Raw genomic sequence first — 24016 nt, forward strand, 5'->3', positions numbered from 1 at the left:
AGTATCACTACGGAAGTAGGATTGCCCAACCTTCCTTCCGAGGAGTGGCTGGTGGGTTTGAACCGCCAGCCTTCTGGTTAGCAGTCAAGTGCCTTAACCACTATGCTACCAGAGCTCCCACTATCTAATTTAGCCTATATTTAGCTGGGCTGACTATATTTACCTAGAGTGAATTGTCAGGGACTAATCTGATGTCATTGATAGGTGCCGTCAGAGTGACCCTGTGTACAACAGAATGAAACCATGACCAGTCCTGTGCCTTTGTCACAATCTTTGCTATGCTTGAGCCCACTGTTGTGGCCATTATATTAATCAATCTTGTTGAGGGTCTTCCCCTTTTTTCCTGACACTCTACTTTACCAAGCATATCCTTTTCCAGGGAATGGTCCCTTCCGACAATATGACCGAAGCAGGTGAAACAAAGTCTGGCCATTCTCGCTCCCAAGGATCATTCTGGTTGCACTTCCTGCAGGGCAACTTTGTTTGGTCTTCTGGCAGTCCATGGCATTTTCAGTATTCTTTGCCAGCACCACAATTCAAAGGCATCAATTCTTCTTCAGTTTTCCTTATTCACAGTCCAACTTTCATATGCATATGTGGTGATTGAAAATACTATGGCTTGGGTTAGGTGCGCCTTAGTCTTTAAAGTGACATCTTTACTCCTTAACGTTTTAAAGATTTTATTTTGCAGCACATTTGCCCAGTGCAACGTTGTTGTTGTTGTTTGCCGTCAAGTCAGACCCGACTCATAGCGACCCCTCCTTGGGTTTCTGAGGTGGTATCATTACGGAAGTAGATTGCCCAACCTTCCTTCCAAGGAGTGGCTGGTGGGTTTGAACTTCCAGCCTTCTGGTTAGCAGTCAAGTGTCTTAGGCACTATGCTACCAGAGCTCCTGCCCAGTGCAATTCTAAGTCTGATTTCTTCACTGCTGTTTCTATGGGTCTGGATTATGGATCCAAATTAAATAAAATCATTGACAACTTCAATCTTTTTTCCATTTGTTGTGATGCTTCTTAGTTGGTCCAGTTGTAAGAATTTTTGTTTTATTTATGTTGAGGGGTAATCTGTGCTGAAGACTGTAGTCTTTGACTTTCAACAGTGTCATCTTCATTATTATGATGCACACTGAAGAATTAAAGAAAAAAGAGAAGATTCCCAGAAGAAAACCACCACTTCTATAAGTTTAAGATGCATAAGTAATATAATAAAATAGTGTAAGACTTATTTTTACAGATAGGTTGATGCTAAACATTAATACTAATATTTAAAAGGTTTTTTTAATTATTTTTGTTTGTTAAATGTCACAGTTAGATGTTTTCCTTGGTAACAGGCTATCACATAATTTTTAATGCATAAGAAATACAACTTAGGCTTCCCGGGATAGTGCAAATGGTGAATGCACTCAGGGGCTAACCGTAAAGTTAGAGATTCGAGTCCACCCAGAGACACTTTGAAAGAATGCCTGGCCATCTACTTCTGATACAACAACTCTTCAAAAACACATATAGCACAATTCTTCTCTGACACAAATGAGGTCGGAGTAGGACTCAACTCCAACAGCAACTGGTAGCTGAAAATTGTATGGCTTCCCTGGTTTAACAGAATTATTCAGCAATAGTAGATGACACTTAGAGGATAATGTTTAGCACTTGTGCTCTGGTGTGAAAAGATCTACCTTTTGATACTGGTTCTGCCATTTACTTTTTATTTATTTGCAGGATCCCTAGGAGCTCTGGTGGCATAGTGCCTAAGTTATTTTACTGCTAACCAGAGGCTGGAGGTTCAAACCCACCAGCCACTCCTCAGAAAGAAGATTGGGCAATCTACTTCTGTAGAGATACCACCTCAGAAACCCAAGGAAGGGGTTGCTATGAGTCAGGAACGACTCGATGGCAGTGAGGTTTTTTTTTTTTTTTTTGGTACGATCCCTGGTAGTACAGTAGTTAAAGCATTCGACTGCTAACCAAAATGTCAGCAGTTCAAACCCACCACCTGTCTTGCAGGAGAAAGATGGGGCAGTTCACCACCTTGGGAATCCTGTGGTCCAGTTCTTCTCCGCCTGTAGAGTCACTATGTGTCAGAGTCAACAACAATGGCTTAATTTATTTGTACCATTTCATATATCACCCTCTGTGTAAGATTAAAATAATAACATTATCTACTTTATAGTAGTACTGTGAATAGTAACTAGATAATGCATGTAAATTATTTAAAAGTATAGCCTATCTAGTAAGTAGTAATCAGGGAATCAGTGTTAGTTATCAGAATGATTATTGTGTTTTACTTTTTATTTTGATTGGGGAACATGGTGTAGTGGCTATGGGCACAAAGTCTGTAGTTCAAATACCAATTGTTAGTTATATTACTCTATATTCAGTCTTCCGTAAAGTGGTGGCAAGGATTTCAACTTGGTTTTTGTGAGGATTAAATAAGATTATAGGGACAAAGCACTCAGCAAATAGACTAGCTTAGTGCAAATGGTAAATAAAAAAAAATCAAAAAGAAAAAAAATTAATACCAATAAGGAGAAATTCTGTACAAATTAACAAAATTTTCCTTAGCAATTACTGTAGAATAAACCTTTTACAATATACAGTTATCTAGGTAGACAAAGATGTAGTGGATTTCATTAGAGAGAGGTAAGAATCATACTTAAAGCAGGTTATCATGTGTATACTGGTTCAATGGCAGAATTTTCACAATGCACTAAACGTGCAGCCACCACCTCTCACCAGTCAGCAGAGGCTTGAAGTGTTGCTATAACCCTGAACATGTTTTACCGGAGCTTCCAGACTAAGACAAGGAAGAAAAGACTGGAGATCTACTTCTGAAAATCAGTCAGTGAAAACCATATGAGGTACAACAGTTCGATCTACAACTGATCGTGTGGCTGGCACAGTGTTTCATTCCACTGTGCTTAGGATCACCATGATTTGGGAGCCAACTCCACAACAATAAACAAAAGCAGAAGAAATAAAATATTTTTCCATCTGTGATATTTGACTCCATATACCTTATTCACATTACTAAACAAACCATGCCAAGTTCACACTAAGTAGTCTTTTGCTTATGCTTTTAAAGGCATGCAAATGGCAACAATTGTCGCCCCACCACACATAGCAAAATATTGAGATAGAGCTGATAATATTAAAGTGAAGGACACAGGTTCTTTACTTTTAAGCATCTCTAGGTACTTCTAGAGAATGATAGAGAGAAGATAACAAATGTCAAGGGTGAGTAAAATAGTAAATGAGAGAGTATAAGTGAAATGAACTAAAACAAGGATTGGCAAAACCAGAGCTGTGGCATAAATAACCATGAGCTATCTTTGTATAGATTCATTAAGTAAGAATGTCTCTTATAGTTTTAAAAGAGTGTTAGAAAAAAAGAAGAATATGTAACAAGGACTGCATGTACCCTACAAGTTTATGTTATTTACTGTTTAACCATCACAGAAAAGTTTGCTGACCCTTGCACTAGAACATTACTGACACTGCTCACCATCACTACCACCACCTGCATGCAAACTATGGTGAAATCATACTATTATTCTGTATGAGCTGTAGTAAATAGAGAAAAGTTCATGAAAGAATGGAAACTTGGCTGTGACCTTGAGGAAAGAGTTTGGCTTAACTAAGAGATAAAAGATAAAAAAGGCATTCTGAAGAGGGACAAACAGAATGAGCAAATGTTCAGAAATGAACATATGTGTGGATTATAAGTTAAAAATGAATAAACAGTTGTGAAGGATATCATTAACATATAGGATTAATAAGACATAAAATTAGAAAAATATATAATAAACACATCTTGGAAATTTCTACTAGTGTGTCTAAAGGCCTGACATTTATTCTAGATGAATTAGTATTAACGTACTAATTTTAACCAGCACCAAAACTCTGAATGAGTACAGATCTTAAACTGACCTTCCAGGGGAATCAGTTGACTTGTATAGTATAAAATTGAGATAAGCTTTCTATTGCAACTTCTGAGGCATTTATTTATTTATGTATTCATTTGAGGATACTCCATAGGTTTCAGAGCTGGGTTGGCTGGAATCTTTACGGAAGCCGCTCACCAGGGCTGATTCTTCAGCAGTGCTACTGAGTAGGTTCAAACAGGCAACCTTTGGGTTACTATCCAAGGGCAAACTATCTGTGCCACTCAGGGACCTTTCTACTAGTAAATTCTGAAAATTTGTTTCTTTTTGTTTTCATCTCTAGAAACCATATTTGTATGATGAGTTATATTGCTGTTAACTGAATAATTATTAAATACAAAATATTTTCTGCTCCTTGGCTAGTGAATCCAGTCCCAAATTGACTGCAGCATTTGCAATGTTCCACAAAGTCCCAAGAGTGTATACTATTTCCTCAGCATTTCTAGGCCACTCTTTCGACTTGACGGCACATAACAACAACAACTTTCAATGTTGTGTGTGTGTGTGTGTGTGTGTCTATATATATGTACATTTTTTTTCTTCTTCCTGAATGTCTGTGTGGATTTGGTTGTCGCATCACTTGCACCAGGTGATTATTCAAAAGTTGCAAAAAATGTCAATTCACAAGATCTTAAGAGCTCTGACAAAGACTGAAAGAATAATATTTAGTTATAATTATGTGAGAAATATATAACTTGCCTTTTTACAGCTGCCATTTTTATTTTCTGAACAATAAAGTGCAGATACCAGTTCCTGCCCTCATAATACTAAAACTACTTAGTGAATAAAAAATATCACATTACTTAAATAATTTATGTTTAATACTATTGAGAGTTAAAAAGTTAACCTTGATTTGGGGCTAATATTTTGATTGTGTGGTATAATTTTTGCTCATGTGTAAAATATAGATGGAACTAAATGAAATATAATAAAATTTTCAATTCTATAACTGTAGGAATATTAATTATAATATGTCTATTATTGTGCTCAAATGGAGAGAAGATTGAGGTTGTCAAAGAATTCACGTTGCTTGGTTCTACAATCAATGCCAACAGAAGCAGCAGTCAGGACATTAGACGACATGTAGCATTGGGAAAGTCAACTGCAAAGGGATTGTTTCAAGTGCTGAGGAGGAAAGATATCTCCTTGAGGACTAAGTGCACCTGACACAAGCCATGATATTTCCAATCGCCTCGTATGCATGTGAGAGCTGGACAATGAATAAGGAAGACCGAAGAAGAGTTTATGCTTTTGAGTTGTGGTGCTGTCGGAGAATGCTGAAAGTACCATGGACTGCTAAAAGAACTAACAGATCTGTCCTGGAGGAAGTGCACCCGAAATGCTCCTTGGAAGCAAGAATGGCCAGACTTCGTCTCACCTATTTTGGTCATGTTGTAAGAAGGGACCATTCCCTGGAGAAGGATGTCATGCTTGGTAGGGTGGAGGGTCGAGGAAAGAGGGGGAGGCCTTCAACAAGATGGATTGACACGGTGGCTGCGATGATGGACTCAAGTATAGCAGGGATTGTGGGGCTGGCGCAGGACCGGGCAGTGTTTCCTTCTGCTGTGCATGGGGTCGCTATGAGTCAGAAACGACTCGATGGCACTTAACAACAACAACAACATTATAGGTAGATCTAGATTAATTTTAATACAATTTCTGTTTTATGTTAGAAATGGATGCATAAAACCTAGAAATAGAAATCAGTCAAAAATGTATTTCTTAGGAACTAATGGATGGCATATTCCACAGGAAGTTTGATTTTAGTGTGGTGCCTTGTGTTTTAACTTCAACTTCTCTTGATGATTCTTCATCACTGCCGCCCACTTCTATTCATTTGTCTTTTAAATCCTTTTCACACATTCCTTTAAAAGCATTTTAAAATAGCTTGTCATTAGTAAATAAGTGAAAATTACCAATTATTAGACTTCACATTTCCCTAATGCTCGGATCAATTCCTCCTCCAAAACTTCATAGAGTTTCTGTAAGAATTAAATAAAACAATCCACAGGACAACTACATACATAATGCATGTTCAGGAACTGTTAGGTATTATGATTCTTATTATTATTGGTCTCTATGTTTGCACCGCTCAATCAATGTCTTCAGTGGATCTAATCTGTATGTACACTTACACAATCTTACATATATAGTGACTCCACTTTTTTTTTTCCTGTGTTTAGCAACTCTAAATGCCATGTGGTTATTACAGAGTGGTGACAAATCACTGTGACAAGGGTGAATCCTTGATGAATCAAATGTAATATTGGCTTTGTGTTAGAAATAATAACTCTGAAAAATTATTATTTTAACTAGAAGTTATTACAAATAGATCCTCAAAAGAGTCTACTAATAGCACCATTTTCTTTTAAAAGGCTAAATTAACAGTTTGAAAGGCTGTGTAGATCTACCAATGGGATGGAGAGTTAATATAAAATAAAAGGCAGTCTTAGTTTCTATAGCATCTGTAGATATTGTATTTAAGTGTTGAAATTAGAATGTGACTAGTGAAAGCATTTTATGAATTATTGACATTTTCAATCTAAAAACTCCAGGAAGAAATTCATTAGGAGGTGATAATTTTGGAAACACATTATATGAAACCATTGTAATACAAGGTACTTGAGCAGCACTTTTATTCACTGATGCATGGCTATTATTTGAAAAACTTAATTTGAAAGCTGAGCTGCAGAGATTACCTTTGTCTTTTATTAAATAAAGGATTAGCACTCTATTTACTAAAAGAGACAGATGTCTGTCAGAATTTTTGATATGCAGCATACCCAAAATTGTAATGAACTTCACAGAGTATTTATCCTTTTTTACTGAATTTTTATTTTGTTTTCATGGAGAATGAAAAATGGAAGAAGAGAATATTATCTATTTCAGAATAATAACACTTAACAAGACATGGGGTATTTGGCACAGGTTTGTTTTTGGTGATAAGAGAAATCATGTTTTCCTTGGCCAGGAAATGTGGAACCCATTTTTTGTTTACTTCTATTACCTCCTCTGGGAAATGGCTTTGCATTACTGGTCTCAAAGGGTGATAGCACTTCAGAGTTTATCCAATCACTTTCTTTGAAATATCACAGTGCAATGTGTTCATTCCATAGAAGAACAATAAATCTTAATTGAGTTCTTTTTAGGTACTAAGCAGCCCATGTGGCATAGTGTCTAAGGCATTTGGCTGCTAATCAGAAGATCAGCAGTTCAAACCCTGCAGTTGCTCCGTGGGAGGAAGATGAGACAATATACTTCCATAAAGATTTACACCCTTAGAAACCCAATGGGAGTTGCTATGAGTTGAAATTGACTCAATGGCAGTGGGTTTGGTTTTGTTTTTTTTCTAAGTATTGTTGTTATTGTTATGTGCCATCAAGTTGGACCCAACTCATAGTGACCCCTCCTTGGGTTTCTGAGGTGGTATCGTTATGGAAGTAGATTGCCCAACCTTCCTTCTGGTTAGCAGTCAGGTGCATTAGGCACTATGCTACCAGAGCTCCTTTTTTAGGTATTGGGTACTGAATATGCAATAGTGATTAAGATAAAAATATATGTTTGAATCCCAAATTTACAATGTATTAACCAGAAAACCATGCATCCTTATGCCTCCATTTGATTTGTTTGTTTGTTTCACTGATTGTTTTTTAATCTGAAAAGTTGGGATAATAAGAAAGTTTACTTCATGAAGTTCTTGCACCATTTAAATTAGTATTGTGTCCAAGAATCAAGTGTAATACACTTAATGTTCCAAACCAAACCCACGACCATTGAGTTGATTCGACTCATCATGACCCTGTAGCACAGAGTAGAACTGTGTCATGATTTCCAAGGTTGTACATCTTTACAGAAGCAAACTGTCTCATCTTTCTGCTACAGAGTGGCTGAGGGGCTCAAGTTGTGACCTTTTGGTTAACAACTGAATGTTTTAAGCACTGTGCCACCAGAACTCCTTAATGAATGTTAGCAATTATGAAAACAGAGACAGTACTGTTTATGTCTTTCAGAATTTTTGATATGCATCATATCAAAGAGCTTGCATCTATGTTACTTGTCTCATCTAAAGTATGTTCATTCCTGCATGGATTTGGTGACAGAGGGCAAGTGGACAGCAAGAGCACAGCAATCATACTGTTTCATAGAGTTGACATGTCATGAGAGCCAGCAGAGGATATTCGGCAGTGGACAGGACTCTACTGCCCAGCAGTAGTGATCTTGGTCAAATCCTTAAACCTTTTGAGGTTCCCATATCTCTGTTACAGAAATAAAAAATAACACATCAGAATGTTGTTTAAAGAATATAATTGAGTGATTCAGGCGAAATAGTTTGTTAAATCATAAAGTGCTATACAAATATGACGGGGTCTATAAGTAGCACTTTTTTTTTTTTTTTGGCCATACTTATAACAGCTGAGCTGGTAAGTGGTTGTTGTTGTTGTTGTTATTGCCATCAAGTCGGACCTGACACATAGCGACCCCTCCTTGGGTTTCCAAGATGGTATCAATGCAGAAGTAGTTTGCCCAACCTTCCTTACAAGGAGTGGCTGGTGGGTTACTCAAATATATTTTACTAGTCTAAGCTAAATGGAACTAGGAAAATTATTCTGCTTAAAATGCTACTACATTTCCATTAAACATATATTTATTTAGAGATTCGTTAATGTCTTATCTTATGTTCCTCATATGTGCCTTTTTGTTCATATATTCCTAAAACATAGAGGCAGCACTTGGTTATAACATTCTACCCACTTGGAAATTTTAAATTGTAAATAGGAAAAAAATATGCTCTGTAACTTAGAGTTTAAAAGAAAAGAAAATGTAAGCTACATTAGAATCAGATGCAGTTTTGTAATTCTTAGTTATGGCATTAACTATTTTTGGCAACAATTTTATTTCTCTGTAATTTTCAAAGTAATTTGAATAATCTTGGCAATGCATGCATATGCTCTCTGATCCATACCTTTTCTAATTAAAGAATGAAATTCAAATGTATTGCATATGATGCAAATATGGATGGAAATGATAACATCTTATTTTTCTAAACAGTGAAGGATTCTACATTATGTCTATTTAATGAACTCTTAAGAACTAAGGAAATATTTACTAGTCTGTTTTTTTTTCTATTTCTTCATTTTATACAGACTAAAATTACCCTCAGTTTGAATTTGTCATTTGCTCTAACCACAGGATATAGCTTATGACTTTAAATTTGACAAAGGACAACAATAGTATCACATTAGGGAAATATATAAGCATATTTATAGATGCCGAATGGACAACAAAAGTAGTTTGGGAAATAAAAGTGAAGAGAGAAAGGAGAGACACTGGTTCCAAAGATGTCTGGAAATGAACAATGAAAGATTTAATAATGCCAGAATTCAGGATATTGGACCAGACAGGGAAGCCTATAAATGATACAACATAGTAAGGCCTGAGGAATGCCTAGCACAATTGTCATCATATAGTTCATTCATTTATGGTTTCATTACAAAGAAGGGAGTAGTTTAAACCTATGTTTTTAGCTCATCACAGGCAGTTTTATAATGATAATTTATTTTGCCAATATAACCCTCAAGAACAGCCCTATATATTATTTTCCCTTTCCCCCAGTGTTACATCTCATGAGCCAGAGATACAAATTGCTTATAAATTTTACTTTCCTCCTCACCCGTTAAACTTTGTCAAAGACCTATGTGCATAATGGTGTGATTTTTTTATATAATAAATACAGCTTCTGTTTCACAACTTTTCCTTTATTCTACATGCTTAAAATATCAAGAAACAGACATCTTCACTTTCAGTTCAATTATGTATAATTCAACAGCTATTTCTGACTACTTATTATATGTCAAAGGGGCTCAGGTGGTACAATGGTTAAAGCATTCAGCTGCGGACAAAAAGGTATGGTTCAAACCCACCAGCCTACTCTGCTGGGGAAAGATAAGACAGTCTACTTCTGTAAAAATTTACAGCGTTGGAAACCCTATGGGGTAGTTATACTCTGTCCTATAGGGTCACTATGAGGAGGAATCAAAATCAGTGGTAATGGGTTTTGGTTTGGTTTTATTATGTCCAGGCACTGTGTGGTTAGGAAGGATATAGTGGTGAACATGCTTCTTCACGCATGTTGTTGTTTGGTGCCATCGAGTAAATTTTAACTCATAGTGACCCTACATAAGACAGAACAAAATACTGCACAGTTTTGTGCCATCCTCACAATCAATGCCATACTTGAGCCCATTCCTGCACCCACTGTGTTAGTCCATCTCATTGAGGGTCTTCCCTTTTTGCTGACCCTCTACTTTACCAAGCATGACATCCTTCTCCAGGAACAGGTCCTTTCTGATAGCGTGATCAAAGTACAAGAGACAAGTCTGGCCATTCTTGCTTTTGAGGGGAATTCTGCTGTACATCGTCCAAGAGAGATTTTTTTTGTTCTTCTAGCAGTCCATGGTACAGGCAGTCTTCAAAATGGCACCTTTGCTCTTAAACATCAAAGAGGTCTTTTGCAGCAGATTTGTCCACTGCAATAAGTTGTTTAATTTCTTGACTGAAGTGTCCACAGATGTTCACTTGGGATCCAAAGAAAATGAAATCCTTGTCAACTGCAGCCTTTTACCATTTGTTACAATGTTGCTTATTGGTCTAGTTGTGAGGATTTTTGTTTTCTTTATGTTAAGGTATGATCCATACTGAAGGCTGTAGTCTTTGATCTTTATCAGTAAGTGCTACAAATCTTGTTTACTTTCAGTAAGCAAAGTTGTGTCATCTGCATAATCACAGGTTGTTAATAAGTCTACGCAAAGCTGTTCATTTCATTTTTGTTGTTGTAGGGTTTTAGGGAGGGAAGCTTCCAGAATCAAAATAAGGTGAAACACAGTGACTGGTCAATCATGAATGGTACTAAGCTTTTCAGTGAAAATTTGTGTTTGCCTTTCCAGTTTTCATTTTGAGATTATGATTTGTGTGTGCTTGTTTCAACTTAAATTACAGGGTTGTTTTACCTCAGTTTTGAAAATAGCAAATACAGGTATCCTCTGCTTTTCCAAAGTTTGCTTTAAGTCACTTAACTTTTACTAAGGCTCTTCATTAGTACCAATTTTCGCTAACAGAAAAAAATCTGAAGAGGTTTTTCACTTTTACAAAGTAAAACTAGTGTTCACTTCAGTGTTTATTTTACAGTGAGCCTTTAAAAAGACAGTGCTCACCCAGAGCCGTGAGACTGGTGGCTCCAAGCTCCTTCCCCGGAAACTACACTCAGCATCAACCTACAATAGTTTTGAACTGTGTCTGTGAACACTTTATATTTGTGTTAGGTTTTATGTGTTATTTGGCATGACACAATAGGTTGTTTTTTGAGTCAGGGAACTCAAAATATTTCCAATATAAATTAATGGTGATTGCTTCTTCACTATATGCCATTTCAATTTACAAAAGGTTTCATAGAAAAGCTCTACTGTCAGATAGCAGGGGAAATGTCAATGAAACATAAGCTATAGTGGTCATGACATAGGCAAGACCGTGATAATGTTCTCCAAAGCAGAGTTGTCTAATAAATCTTAATTTTTAGTAACCAACAAGCAATTAAAAGGCAAGGTTTGCTTACACTACAGCTTATGCCAACTTCTCTGAAAATAGACAAGGCCCAGAGAATTAAAAACCAAGTTTCATGTATAATAAATGAGAAAATAGAGGTAAAACCCTTTGAATATGAAAATGTCCACTAAAACTGTAAGTTAGTGTTTACAGGAGCTGTATACCTTATCATTACTGTTCTTTATCATATATAATTATTTTTTCCAGTAAGTTCTTTAGCATTTGTTGAAGAAAGATGTGACACTCACAAAGAAGAATTTAGGATCTTTGCTTCAGATATAGAACTGTCAAAGTGTTCTCTGTGAAATATGACTGAAGAAAAAGTGTGTGTTTTATGTTTTAGAATATAAATGTTTCCATATATAATTCTAAAAAGGATATATATCTAGATTTATTTCAAGTGACTAATGCAGTTCTAGAAATTTATTTGTAGATTAGCAGTTGAAAAATGTCATGTTTACTGTGACTTTCCATCACCAACCTCTACTTCCATTGTAATGGGCCTCAAGTCCAAACTATTGAGACTATTGATTAAATAATAGTTTGGGTTTTTTTTAAAGTCAATAATGAATGAAGAGTCTTTGCTATGTTTCTTTTAGTTGTCAGTGTAGCACACATATGTTGGTATTCTAGTCATAATAGGAAGTGCATATCTTAGGTAAAGCTTTTAACTGACCTATTTTGAGACACATACTCCAGTGAGCACTGCAGTTAACCTGATAAAGATTAAATGAGGATGATGATAAGTTACATCAGTATAGTAGAGCTTAGAAAAGATTCCTAGAAATCTGTTAAAAATTTGATGTGAAAAGTTAGTGAGATGAGAAATCTAAGATATCCATTTGCAATTTCTAGACATAGCTTTTTTTTTGTTTTAACACAGGTAATATGAAGATTTTTAAATCAATGGAAAAAAATGAGATTGATTTTTCTAATAATTGAAGACATATGAGCTTAGGTTAAAGTACACACATGTAATTGCCCACCACAATATATCCGTCTTGTCTATTTTTGAAATGTTCTTATAGAGTATTTAATTTATTGTGCATATATCAGTTCATCCCTTTCATTCTGATTGCCTTAGTTTTGCATCACTTGTAAATCTGATTTTTAAGCTTTCATTATTGTTTCTGACTCATCCTTTTTTTTTTCTCATTGAGATCTAGACAAATTTTCTCTGATGAGATTTTTGTAAAAAAAAAATTGGTAAGCCATGGGAGTAATGTCTTGATGTATTTTGTGAATAACTACAATTTCCCAGCAATGACTTGGACTTTTTTTGTGTGTCGATCAGTACCTTAAAAATAATACTCATTAAAAAAAGAAAATAAGCTAACTCTTCAGAATATAACTCAAAAAACTCACTGCCCTCGAGTTGGACCCAACTCATAGTGACCCCTCCTTGGGTTTCTGAGGTGGTATCACTATGGAAGTAGATCACCCAAACTTTCTTCCTAGGAGCAGCTGTTGGGTTTGAACTGCCAGCCTTCTGGTTATCTGTCAAATGACTTAGGCACTATGTCACCAGAGCTCTTCTGAGAATATAATTTGAGAAATACATAAACATAATATGTTTGGGGATCTCAATTTACTTTCACAAGAAAATATTGAAAGACTTAGTCAAGAATTTCAAAAAAAGCCAGAGATTCTGGCTCATTATTGACATGAACCATCTGACAACAGAGTTTTTTAATGACAGTCCTTTGCCATAGTGATATAAAATATTGATGGGTAAGAAGGAGAGGGTCTTTTCAATAAGGATTCAAAATCCATTTATTAGATTAAGAACATTCCTTCTTAATAGGTTGTTGTTATTATGTGCCGTGGAGTCGGACCTGACTCATAGCGACCCCTCCTTGGGTTTCCAAGGCAGTATCAGTACAGAAGTAGATTGCCCCATCTTCCTTCTGAGGAGTGGCTGGTGGGTTTGAACCACCAGCCTTCTGGTTAGCAGTCAAGTGCCTTAGGCACTACACTACCAGAGTCTCATAAAATGCATGTCTCATAAGGCTGTAAATCTTCAGGGAAGCGGATAGCCCTATCTTCCTTCAACAGAACAGCTGGTGGTTTGGAACCACTGACCTTCTGGTTAGCAGCCAAATGCCTTATACAGTGCACCACCAGAGCTCCACCACAAGACTGGCAAGCTGTGGAAATTCTTGAGAGAGAAGTTTTTGAGATGGTTAAAAAGCAAGACTACTCTGTTAGATAGTGGTGTAAACTATACTGTTCCATAACTGAGATATGCCAAACTATTTGAAAGCTTTCTGTGTATAATTACTGATCTCCCCTTCAAATGGAAATATTGGTGTTCTTATTATTAATATAGTATTTCCTATGCTTATACTTTGGAATTGTGTTCTTATTTAATCTTAGATTTATTAATTTTTCCCTCATTTTTTCTATGTTTGTACTATATTGTAAAACTTACAATATGGTTGTTTTTTAAAAAACAATTGTATTATGGGAATGGGTGCTTTATAAACATAGTATTCAAAAAGATAAGTATGAGTGAAATAAAATATTATTTACTTTCAGTTTGGAAGAGGTGAATAACAAGTGCTTGGCCAAGACCGTACCATTAATCTATTCTCTTTTCTCCTTTCTCTCTTTACTTCTCTCTCTCCAATAGAAGTGGAACAAAAAGGTAATTAAATACCTTTCATAAATTATATACTGTTTATAGGCTAAGTTATTTAACAGTTTAACATTTAGCTGAAATAATTTTGTCATTAATTCTTATCTATTTTATGAAAATTTATTTATTACTGCTGCTCAACTTCACTTTACGCTCTTATCTGACCAGTCCTGATTTGATCCTTTTATCATGAAACAGCTTAATAGTGTCTAATTTTTACAGTTTATTTTTATTCCTCATTAGTTTTAGATAAGTCATTAAAATCCAGTAGATGGCGATGGATAGTAATTGTTTTTATTTGTTTTAATTTATATACTAGATAAGTTTCCATATAGCTCTGCCTTAGTTTCCTATGTTCCTTTAATTTGTTAAGTACTGAGGGCAAGGGAGAAGACAGTTTTCTGAAATACCCTAAAATAAATTAACTTTATCATAAATATTATATAGATTTTGACAACAGTATTATTGGTACCTGTCCTTCACAATTCTATCAATCATACTAAAGTATATTGAGAAATTATTGTAATCATCAGTGTTATTGTTGATTATGTACTGATGCTCACCCTTTTTCTTTGCTATGAACATTTTGGCAGTCAGCACCTTGCCCAAACTTTCTATGTGTCTAAAATCAAAACATTTTAATTCAAAAATTGATATTCTTTTTTAATAACTTCCAAAATCTAGCAGAATTTCATCTTATTTTGTTTTCCTTTTAGATCTGTGTTTAGAATTGCCATTAAAGAGCTAATCACTAATATTGAGAGTATAATCCTATAGTCATTAAAATATGGGTCAACATCCAGACCCCTTGTGGTTTTTTAAATTTCTCTACCTGATGCACTTTACTCATTTTAAATATAAAAGTGGACTGCATGATTTTTTTTTTTTTTTAGCATGTTTGCTTTGGAAAACATTTTAGATAATATCTCCTTCCCTTAGCAGGTTAATTGGAGCACTGCAGTACAAAAAGGCTCTGTAGAAAAAGGGTTCCATGATCAAATTAGTAAAATTTGTTCAGTCTCCCACTTGTTCCTTGAAAATTCAATAATGTGCATTAGCTATTAGAATCTCTGCCATGATTCCATTTAATATGATGTTTCTGAAACACATGTGACTGTGGAACTCCCCTCACCCCCAGTGTAACACCTCTAACTATCTCATTTGAAACAGTTGCTTCAAAGACCACCCTTTGGGAGACACTGCTTTTTAGTTGCTCCATTACAGACGAATCAGCCATGTGTGCTCTCCCACCACCCTTACATGCTATGCTCTTCAGGCTTACTAAAAATAAAATGAACCAGATGATTCCTGCCCACTTTCATTCTGAAGTTTGAGCAGCAAAATATTATAGCAAGTAATCTTGTGTTTTTTGTTTTATTTTTTAATGCTCTTCTCATGTAACAGTAAAAGATACATGTTTTTAAGTTCCAATACTACTGTATTTAACAGGACATTTTTAACTGATTAAAATCTAGATCTTGGGTTCCTCTCTGTAACCTTTCACTTTTTCTTCTTTCCTTTTTCCTTCTTTCCTTTCTTTTCTTCCTTTCTCTTTTTCCCTTCCAGTATCCATCCATCGCTCATTTTTAATTGTGTGGATTGCATGCTCTGTGTGTGCTATAGGAGCTTTGAGAGTGTTACTGCTAGTAGATTCAGTGGCTGGTAGTACAGGGCTTTTTTTTTTTTTTTTTTAATTGCTACAGGATTTCCATCTGTTTCTTAATGATAACAATTGAATAGCTAATTTCATTGGAATGGAAACTTTTTATTTTTTGATTTCTAAGTAAGATATATTATTCAGTGAATTAATTAAAAAAAAGACATTGTGTATGAGCAGTTTTCTTTGGTATATGTCTATAGAAGACATAGATATATATTACCTCTGAATATATATATCCAAAATGTATAGCAACACATATTTAAAAGGTATAAACCACAAAAAAACAGTTAATCATAAAAAGACCAAATTCTATCAGCAAATGAAAACAAAATGATTATTAAAAGAAAGATAAAATTAATGTGAGTGAAGACTTTATGTTCTCAGAAGAATGCAGCAAAATAACTAGTTAGTGATGGGTATCACTTGTTAGAGTTGCATTCCATTTGGTGAAAATATAAAAATATATCACAAAATATTAAAACTAATATATTTATCATTTTAACTCTTCCCCTTCCAACAGTTTTTCTTTGCCCTGGACTACTAAAAGGAGTGTACCAGAGTGAACACTTGTTTGAGTCTGACCACCAATCTGGGGCATGGTGCAAAGACCCTCTACAGGCTTCTGACAAGATTTATTATATGCCCTGGACCCCCTACAGAACGGATACCCTGACAGAGTACTCATCCAAGGATGACTTCATTGCTGGAAGACCAACAACAACCTACAAGCTCCCTCACAGGGTGGATGGCACAGGATTTGTAGTCTATGATGGAGCTTTGTTCTTCAACAAAGAACGCACCAGGAACATAGTAAAGTTTGATTTGCGGACTAGGATAAAGAGTGGGGAGGCCATCATAGCAAATGCCAATTATCATGATACCTCACCTTACCGATGGGGAGGCAAATCTGACATAGACCTGGCGGTGGATGAGAACGGCCTATGGGTAATCTATGCAACAGAACAAAACAATGGTAAAATTGTCATTAGCCAACTGAACCCGTATACCCTACGGATCGAAGGGACATGGGATACTGCCTATGATAAACGGTCAGCTTCCAACGCATTTATGATTTGTGGGATTTTGTATGTGGTCAAATCTGTATATGAGGATGATGACAATGAGGCCACAGGGAATAAGATTGACTATATTTACAACACCGACCAGAGTAAGGATAGTTTGGTGGATGTACCCTTTCCCAACTCATACCAGTACATCGCAGCAGTGGATTACAACCCCAGGGACAACCTACTTTATGTGTGGAACAACTACCATGTTGTGAAGTATTCGTTGGACTTTGGGCCTCTGGATAGTAGATCAGGTAAGTTTAATCCTTGACAGTACTGTCGAGGGAAATATTGATAGTTTATTCTCAATAACTATATTGTACAATTTGATTAGATTTATCCTGTTGTAAGTCTGGCTTGTATATCTTTTCAACTAAAATGATTGCTGTTAATCACTCTTAGCTGTAAAAACAATAGAAATATAAGCAAATGATTCTTTCTCCTTCATACAGTTAGTTTCCAATCTTTAGTTCTTCATTTTTTTTTTTTTTTTTCTTTAATCTATGCATTTCTGTGAGAGCTCTGGTAGCATAGTGCCTAAGGCACTTCACTGCTAACCAGAAAGAAGGCTGGTGGTTCAAACCCACCAGTCACTGCTCAGAAGGAAGGTTGGGCAATCTACTTCCTTAGTGATACTGCCTCAAAAACCCAAGGAGGGGTCTCTATGAGTCAGGGCTGACTCGATAGCACATAACAACAACAACAATGCATTCCTGTCTGTCCAATTTTCTACCTATGTAAATGCTACCCTTATGCTCTCACAGTTGATTGATCTAAGGCGTAGGTGTTCTGATCATAGGTCCTTTTACTGTTTGAGAGCTAATCCACAGAATTGAGTCCAGTTCCAGGCCCAAAGGATAACATGGGGCCATAGTCCTGGGGATGTCACCAGTCTCTATCAGACCAATGATTTTGATCAGTTTTGTGTTTTTGAATTTTATTCCACATTTTTCCTCCCTCTCAATCCAGGGTCTCCAATTTTGATCCCTTTCTGAGTGGCTGACATTGGTAGCTGGGTACCATCTAGTTCTTCTGATCTCAGGTTCATAGAGGCTGAAGTTCTAATGGTCCACTGGTCTCTTGGACTAATTGTTTTCATTGATACTTGGTTTTTTTCATTCCTCTTTCCTACAGATAAGGAGAGACCAAGAGTTGCATCTAGGTGGCAGCTTGCAAGCCTTTAAGACCCCAGTTACTATTTACCAAAGTAGTTTGTAGAACCATGTATTTGTGTAGAACGTTATGCCAGTTGAACTTGACTCCCTCATGACCATGGTACCAAGCCCATAAACACAACAGCTTGCTCCCTTAGGGTGGTTGACTATGGTTAAGAAGTTATCATAACTTTGTTATCTGTTAGTTCTATTTATATAGACATTCTTATAGCACATACAAATACATATGTATAAATATCATCTGCCAACTTTATATATGGTCATGAGTATATTCCCTTTTGCCTAGATATACCTGGTCATTCAGCATATCTATGTATCTACCTGTAGATTAATGTTTTTTGTGACTGATAATACAGTATTGTGTATATAAAAGTGTTTATCTTTATTGTTTGTGTCTCTTATGCACCTCTATTTAGTTCTTCTTTGAAGAGCCTTTAAATTATCAGCTAGTTATTTCTTTGTGTAGTGAGGTACACAAGACCTTCACTAAAGTATATCATCCTACCTAATTAATTGTGAAACACCCTCAGAAGTGCTCTCAACTCCAAAATTGCCAGAGGTTAAGATTGGTATAATGGTTCAGGTGCCCTGCACCACTTATTCAACTCACAAAGAGCATAATAAATGACCACTCCAATTGGAAATTTTGTACAATTGAATGTACACATGTTTGAGTATACCTAATTGACATATATATATATATATCTAACTGATAAATACAAGAAAAAGAATGTGTTTTACTTGTTACAACAAAGACAATGCAAACAGGTTTTGAGTAAACTTGAGATAATGGTTTTATTTCAATTCTCCAGAAGAGTTAGAACTTCCCTCTCCAGGACACATTATTTCCTTTTACTGTTATGTGAATTGTGTGTGCTTCCCCACTTTGCCAACTGAAAATGGTGCTGAAAATTTCAAATTATTTTAGCCAGCACGAAAACTATTTTTAAAGGTAAATTATAGTGGAAAATTAAATAAAACTTACTCCCATTGAGTCAGATCTGACTCATAGCAACCATCATTGGTTTTCAGAGGCAGTATCACTATGGAAGCAGATTGCCCAACCTTCCTTCCAAGGAGTGGCTGGTGGGTTTGAACCACCAGATTTCTGGTTAGCAGTCAGATGCCTTAGGCACTACACCACCAGAGTTCCCAGAAAATTAAATTGTTGTTGTTGTGTGTTGTTATGTGCCGTCGAGTCGGCCCTGACTCATAGCGAGCCCTCCTTGGGTTTCCGAGGCAGTATCTCTATGGAAGTAGATTGCCCCATCTTCCTTTCGAGGAGTGGCTGGTGGGTTTTAACTGCTAGCCTTCTGGTTAGCAGTCAAGTGCCTTAGGCACTATGCTACCAGAGCTCCCAGAAAATTAAATATTGTGTCTACATTTTGCTAGCAATATAGCAATGCGAAAGTTATTTTTATCATTTAGTATTTGCATGTTAATGTGCTTCTTACCATGACTACTATTATGTCATCCTGCTATCTTAGTTCATTATACATACATTTTTTTTACCCAACTACATCCTAAAATCTTTATGTCAAATGACCTTGACCTAGCTAGCTTTTTATTTACTATATTTTTACCCAACTCTAATTTCTGCTTTCTCACGTACTAATGTAATATCTTGTATATTTATAGTAAATACATAATAACCTTTTTAGAATGAATGTATGAATGGCTTTCCAATTATACTGATAGAATGACAAATTAGTTGTCATTTTCTTTAATCCCTGAGAGGTCTCAATAAAAGTGACAACAATATTTTTCCATGGCCAACAATACTGATGTCATGCTGAATTGGCTTTTATGGAGGGAAAAGCTTAAATATGCAATAGCAATATCTTCACTAAGTCTTCAAAATATTTCCTAGACCAAGTGCAATATCTGGTTTACCTCTGTTAAGGTAAGAATTTTCATCCCAATATGCCCTTCAATTGAAAACCTGAACAAGAAGCAATCATATAGATTATTCTAGGTAGATACTACTTTCCTAGCTGTGATATATATTTTGACAGTGAAAATTATTTGTATAAATGATCCTTAGCCTTTTTTGCCTCTTAATTGGAATGTGAAGTAATTTATCATTGCCTCAAAAGCAATAACAAATAATACCTCACCATGTTTTGGGGTTAATCTGTGAAGTGGCATTAAAATATTTCAACTTCTGTTTATTGAAAAGATGGTACACCTTTTCTGTTTAGACAATAGATAGGTTATAATTAATACCAGGTTTTCACTTGTTGACATACAGCAAATTTTTAGCTCAGTTTTACAAATTATCTTTAAACAGTAAGAAGGTACTCTATTTCCATGTGTTTAGAGACCTTCTTAAAAATGTTTCTAACATAGATCAATAAATTTAATACACACACTCACACACATTCAAAATGAGAGAATCATTTTAATTGTGTATATAAAGTAAATTATAGCACTCATTTGATTTTATGTCATTTTTTTTTTATGGGAGTTAAAACATGAAGCATTTTGCCCACGTGTCAGTTTCCATATTGGTTAAATGAAATAAAATACAGCAGACATTGAGAGATGATAAAAAGTTCACTTATTAAACAAATTAGGAACTTAATCCAGGAGATTCAGTTGTTTTCTTTTTTTATATAAAATAACGATAATGAAGGCTTTTTCTGTTTTGAAAGTAGTGAGATTTCACCTGTATTAAATTTATTAATATAATTGCAAAAAAGTATCATTTTTTATGCATGAATGATCAAATTAAAAAGCTAGGACTTTGGCATGGTCTTACTGTAATTTAGAGGTGGAAAGAATAAGTGCAGAAGTAAATTTTATGCATGGTATGTGTGGATATGAGCATTTCAATTAGCATTAATAGGAGCTGTTCATCTTATTCCACACAAAACAGTTTCAGCTGGGTGTTTTTTCTTGGTACAGTACATTGACATTTCTCAAAGAAATTGTCTTTAGTGAATTCTTATATGTGTGACAAAAACCCTCAACTTATATATATGTTAGAGTCAAAAACTAATCCCATGTCTGTAGATCCTAAGTACATTTGCTGTTGCCATCCATTGGTAATAGGCTATTTGCGCTCTCATTTTTACTGTTTTCTTGTCCAATGAAAATTCACAATTTAGAAGTTTTTAAGTAAAAGTGTATTTCTGTTTTACTTATGCTCTATATAACTTATGTACATCAAAAGATCTAAGATAAATATGGTTCTCTTGGATACATAAAAATTCTCGGGTGACATGTACACATAGATTAAAAACAACACATTGCCACTGAGTTGACTCCAAATTATGGAGTTATCAGCACCATGAGTTACAGTGTGGAACAACTCCATAAGGTTTTCTTGGCTGGGATGTTTACAGAAGCAGATTGCTAGACCTTTATTCCACAGCAATTCTTGGTGGATTCAAACGACCAACCTCGTCTTTGACTGTGGGCAAGTTGCTTTAGCCTCTCAGTATCTTGATATCCTAAACTATAAAGGGAAAGAAGGATTACCACCTTCAGAAGATACTGTTAGATTTAAATGAGATAATTTGCTTACCACAGTGACTGGCATATAATTATATCTTTTGTAACAAAGTTAACCTAATAGCTAAATATCAACCCAACAAGGTTAGGTGTCTTCATTAATCCCATTTTTTAATCACTCCATTCTTAAATGCTGAGGTGAAGCTTATATTGGGAGACCCAAATTCTGACTCACTCAGTAGTGGAGTGCATGCTCTCTGAAGATGTAGATCTAGATTCATCCACATGGTAGAAATGTGCTCCATATCTCCTAATTCTAGGTAGTGTCTGGATACAAATGTAGTTTATATTTTGCACTTTAAGGTAATTAGATTTGCACTCCAGAACAACAAAGATAACTTTGAAATGGTATACTGAGAAAGAATTTGAGGAAAATCTTAGTGCTTCAGAAATATTCTGCAGAGGTTTTAGAAAGAATTTAATTCCAATTTTCAGTCAGAAGGGACTGGTCAGCAACTAACAACATTCCCCAATACCCACCTCCAAACTGTTAATGTGTAAATTTTTGAACACTATTATTAATATCACACACCAGAAAATTTTACTGAAACAATTGGAAAATTAGTGGAGTAGTGTATTCACAGGGAACTTTCAGAAGTTCAGGGCAGTTTCAGAAGAGGATGTCAGAAGGCTATTTGTTGAAACCAAAAAATAGTAGCATGATGGTTACTTGTGTTTTATTGACTATGCATAAAATATAAACTACATTTGTACCTAGACAATGTTCAGCATTAGGAGGTATGGAGCACATTTCTACCATGTGAATGTATCTAGAACTACACCCGCAGAGAGCATGTGTTCCATTCCTGAATGAGTATGAACTTAGGCCTCCCAATTGCCTTGTTTTCCACCAATTCATTCAGTGCAGCTTGGCCTTCTTCCTTCAATACCATTGGTTCTTGACCATATGCCACCTCTTGAAATAGATGAAGATCAACCAATTCTTTTTTGTATGTTGTTGTTGTTGTGTGCCATCGAGTTGGACCCAACTCATAGCGACCCCTTCTTGGGTTTCCAAGACAGCAACACTACGGAAGTAGATTGCCCCATCTTCCTTCCAAGGAGTGGCTGGTGGGTTTGAACCACCAGCCTTCTGGTTAGCAGTCAAGTAATTGCCTTAGGCACTATGCTACCAGAGCTCCCTCTTTTTTGTATAGTGACTCTATTTCTTTCATCTTCTTTTGATGCTTCCTGAATCACTGAATAGTTTGCCTATAGAATCTTTCAATATTGCAACTTGAGGCTTGAATTTTTTCTTCAGTTCTTTCAGCTTGAGAAATGCCATGAGTGTTCTTCCCTTTTGGTTTTCTAACTCCAGGTTTTTGCATATTTCATTATAATAACTGGCTTTGTCTGCTGGAGCTGCTCTTTGAAATCTTCTGTTCAGCTCTTTGATCTTGTCATTTCTTCCATTTGTTTTAGCTACTCTCCACTCAAGGGCAAGTTTTAGAGTCTCTTTTGACATACATTTTGGTCTTTTCTTCCTTTTCTGTCTTTTTAAATGACCTTTTGCTTTCTTTATGTATGATGTTCTTAATGCCATCCCATAATTCACCTGGTTTTTGGTTATGGTGTTTGATGCAATCTCTAAATTTAGGTGAGATATGTTGTTGCTGTTGTTGTTAGGTGCCGTCGAGTCATTTCCGACTCATAGCGACCCAATGCACAGCAGAATGAAACACTGCTCAATCCTGCGACAGCCCCATGATCCCTGCTATATTTGAACCCATCATTGCAGCCACCGTGTCAATCCATCTCGTTGAAGGCCTCCCCCTCTTTCGTAGACCCTCCACCCTACCATGCATGACATCTTTCTCCAGGGAATGGTCCATCTGACAACATGACCAAAGTGGGTGAGACGAAGTCTGGCCATTCTCGCATCCAAGGAGCATTTCGGGTACACTTCCTCCAGGACAGATCTGTTAGTTATTTTAGAAGTCCATGGCACTTTTAGCATTCTTCGCCAGCACCACAACTCAAAAGGATCAACTCTTCTTCAGTCTTCCTTATTCATTGTCCAGCTCTCACATGCATACAAAGTGATTGCAAGTAGCATGGCTTGTGTCAGGTGCACCTTAGTCCTCAAGGAGATATCCATGCTCCTCAGCACTTGAAACAGTTCCTTTGAGGTTGACCTTCCCAATGCTACACGTCGTCTAATATCCTGTCTGCTGCTTCCATTGGCATCGATTGTAAAAACAAGCAATGTGAATTCTTTGACAACCTCTATCTTCTCTCCATTTATTGTGATGCTGCTTATTGGTCCAGTTGTGAGGATACTTGTTTTCTTTATATTGAGACATAATCCATACTGCAGATTGTATTCTTCAACCTTCATCAGTAAATGCCTCAAGTCATCCTCACTTTCAGCAAGCAAAGTTGTATCGTCTGCATATCTCAGGTTGTTAATGATTCTTCCT

The 24016-nt window shown here is 35.9% G+C and overlaps 1 protein-coding gene across 1 annotated transcript in view; it reads left to right on the plus strand.

Annotated features, from left to right (window-relative positions):
• ADGRL3 (adhesion G protein-coupled receptor L3) overlaps positions 1-24016 on the plus strand; it is a 584624-nt gene that overhangs the window by 65403 nt on the left and 495205 nt on the right. Inside the window, exons 3-4 of the mRNA XM_042782480.1 lie at positions 14173-14187; positions 16359-17159. Coding sequence (XP_042638414.1) covers positions 14173-14187; positions 16359-17159 — 816 coding nt within the window. The remainder of the gene's footprint in view (positions 1-14172; positions 14188-16358; positions 17160-24016) is intronic.

The sequence above is a fragment of the Orycteropus afer genome, unplaced genomic scaffold (genome assembly GCF_000298275.1).
Source record: "Orycteropus afer afer isolate SDZICR_OR568_19922 unplaced genomic scaffold, OryAfe1.0 scaffold00335, whole genome shotgun sequence".
Classification (NCBI taxonomy): Eukaryota; Metazoa; Chordata; class Mammalia; order Tubulidentata; family Orycteropodidae; genus Orycteropus; species Orycteropus afer.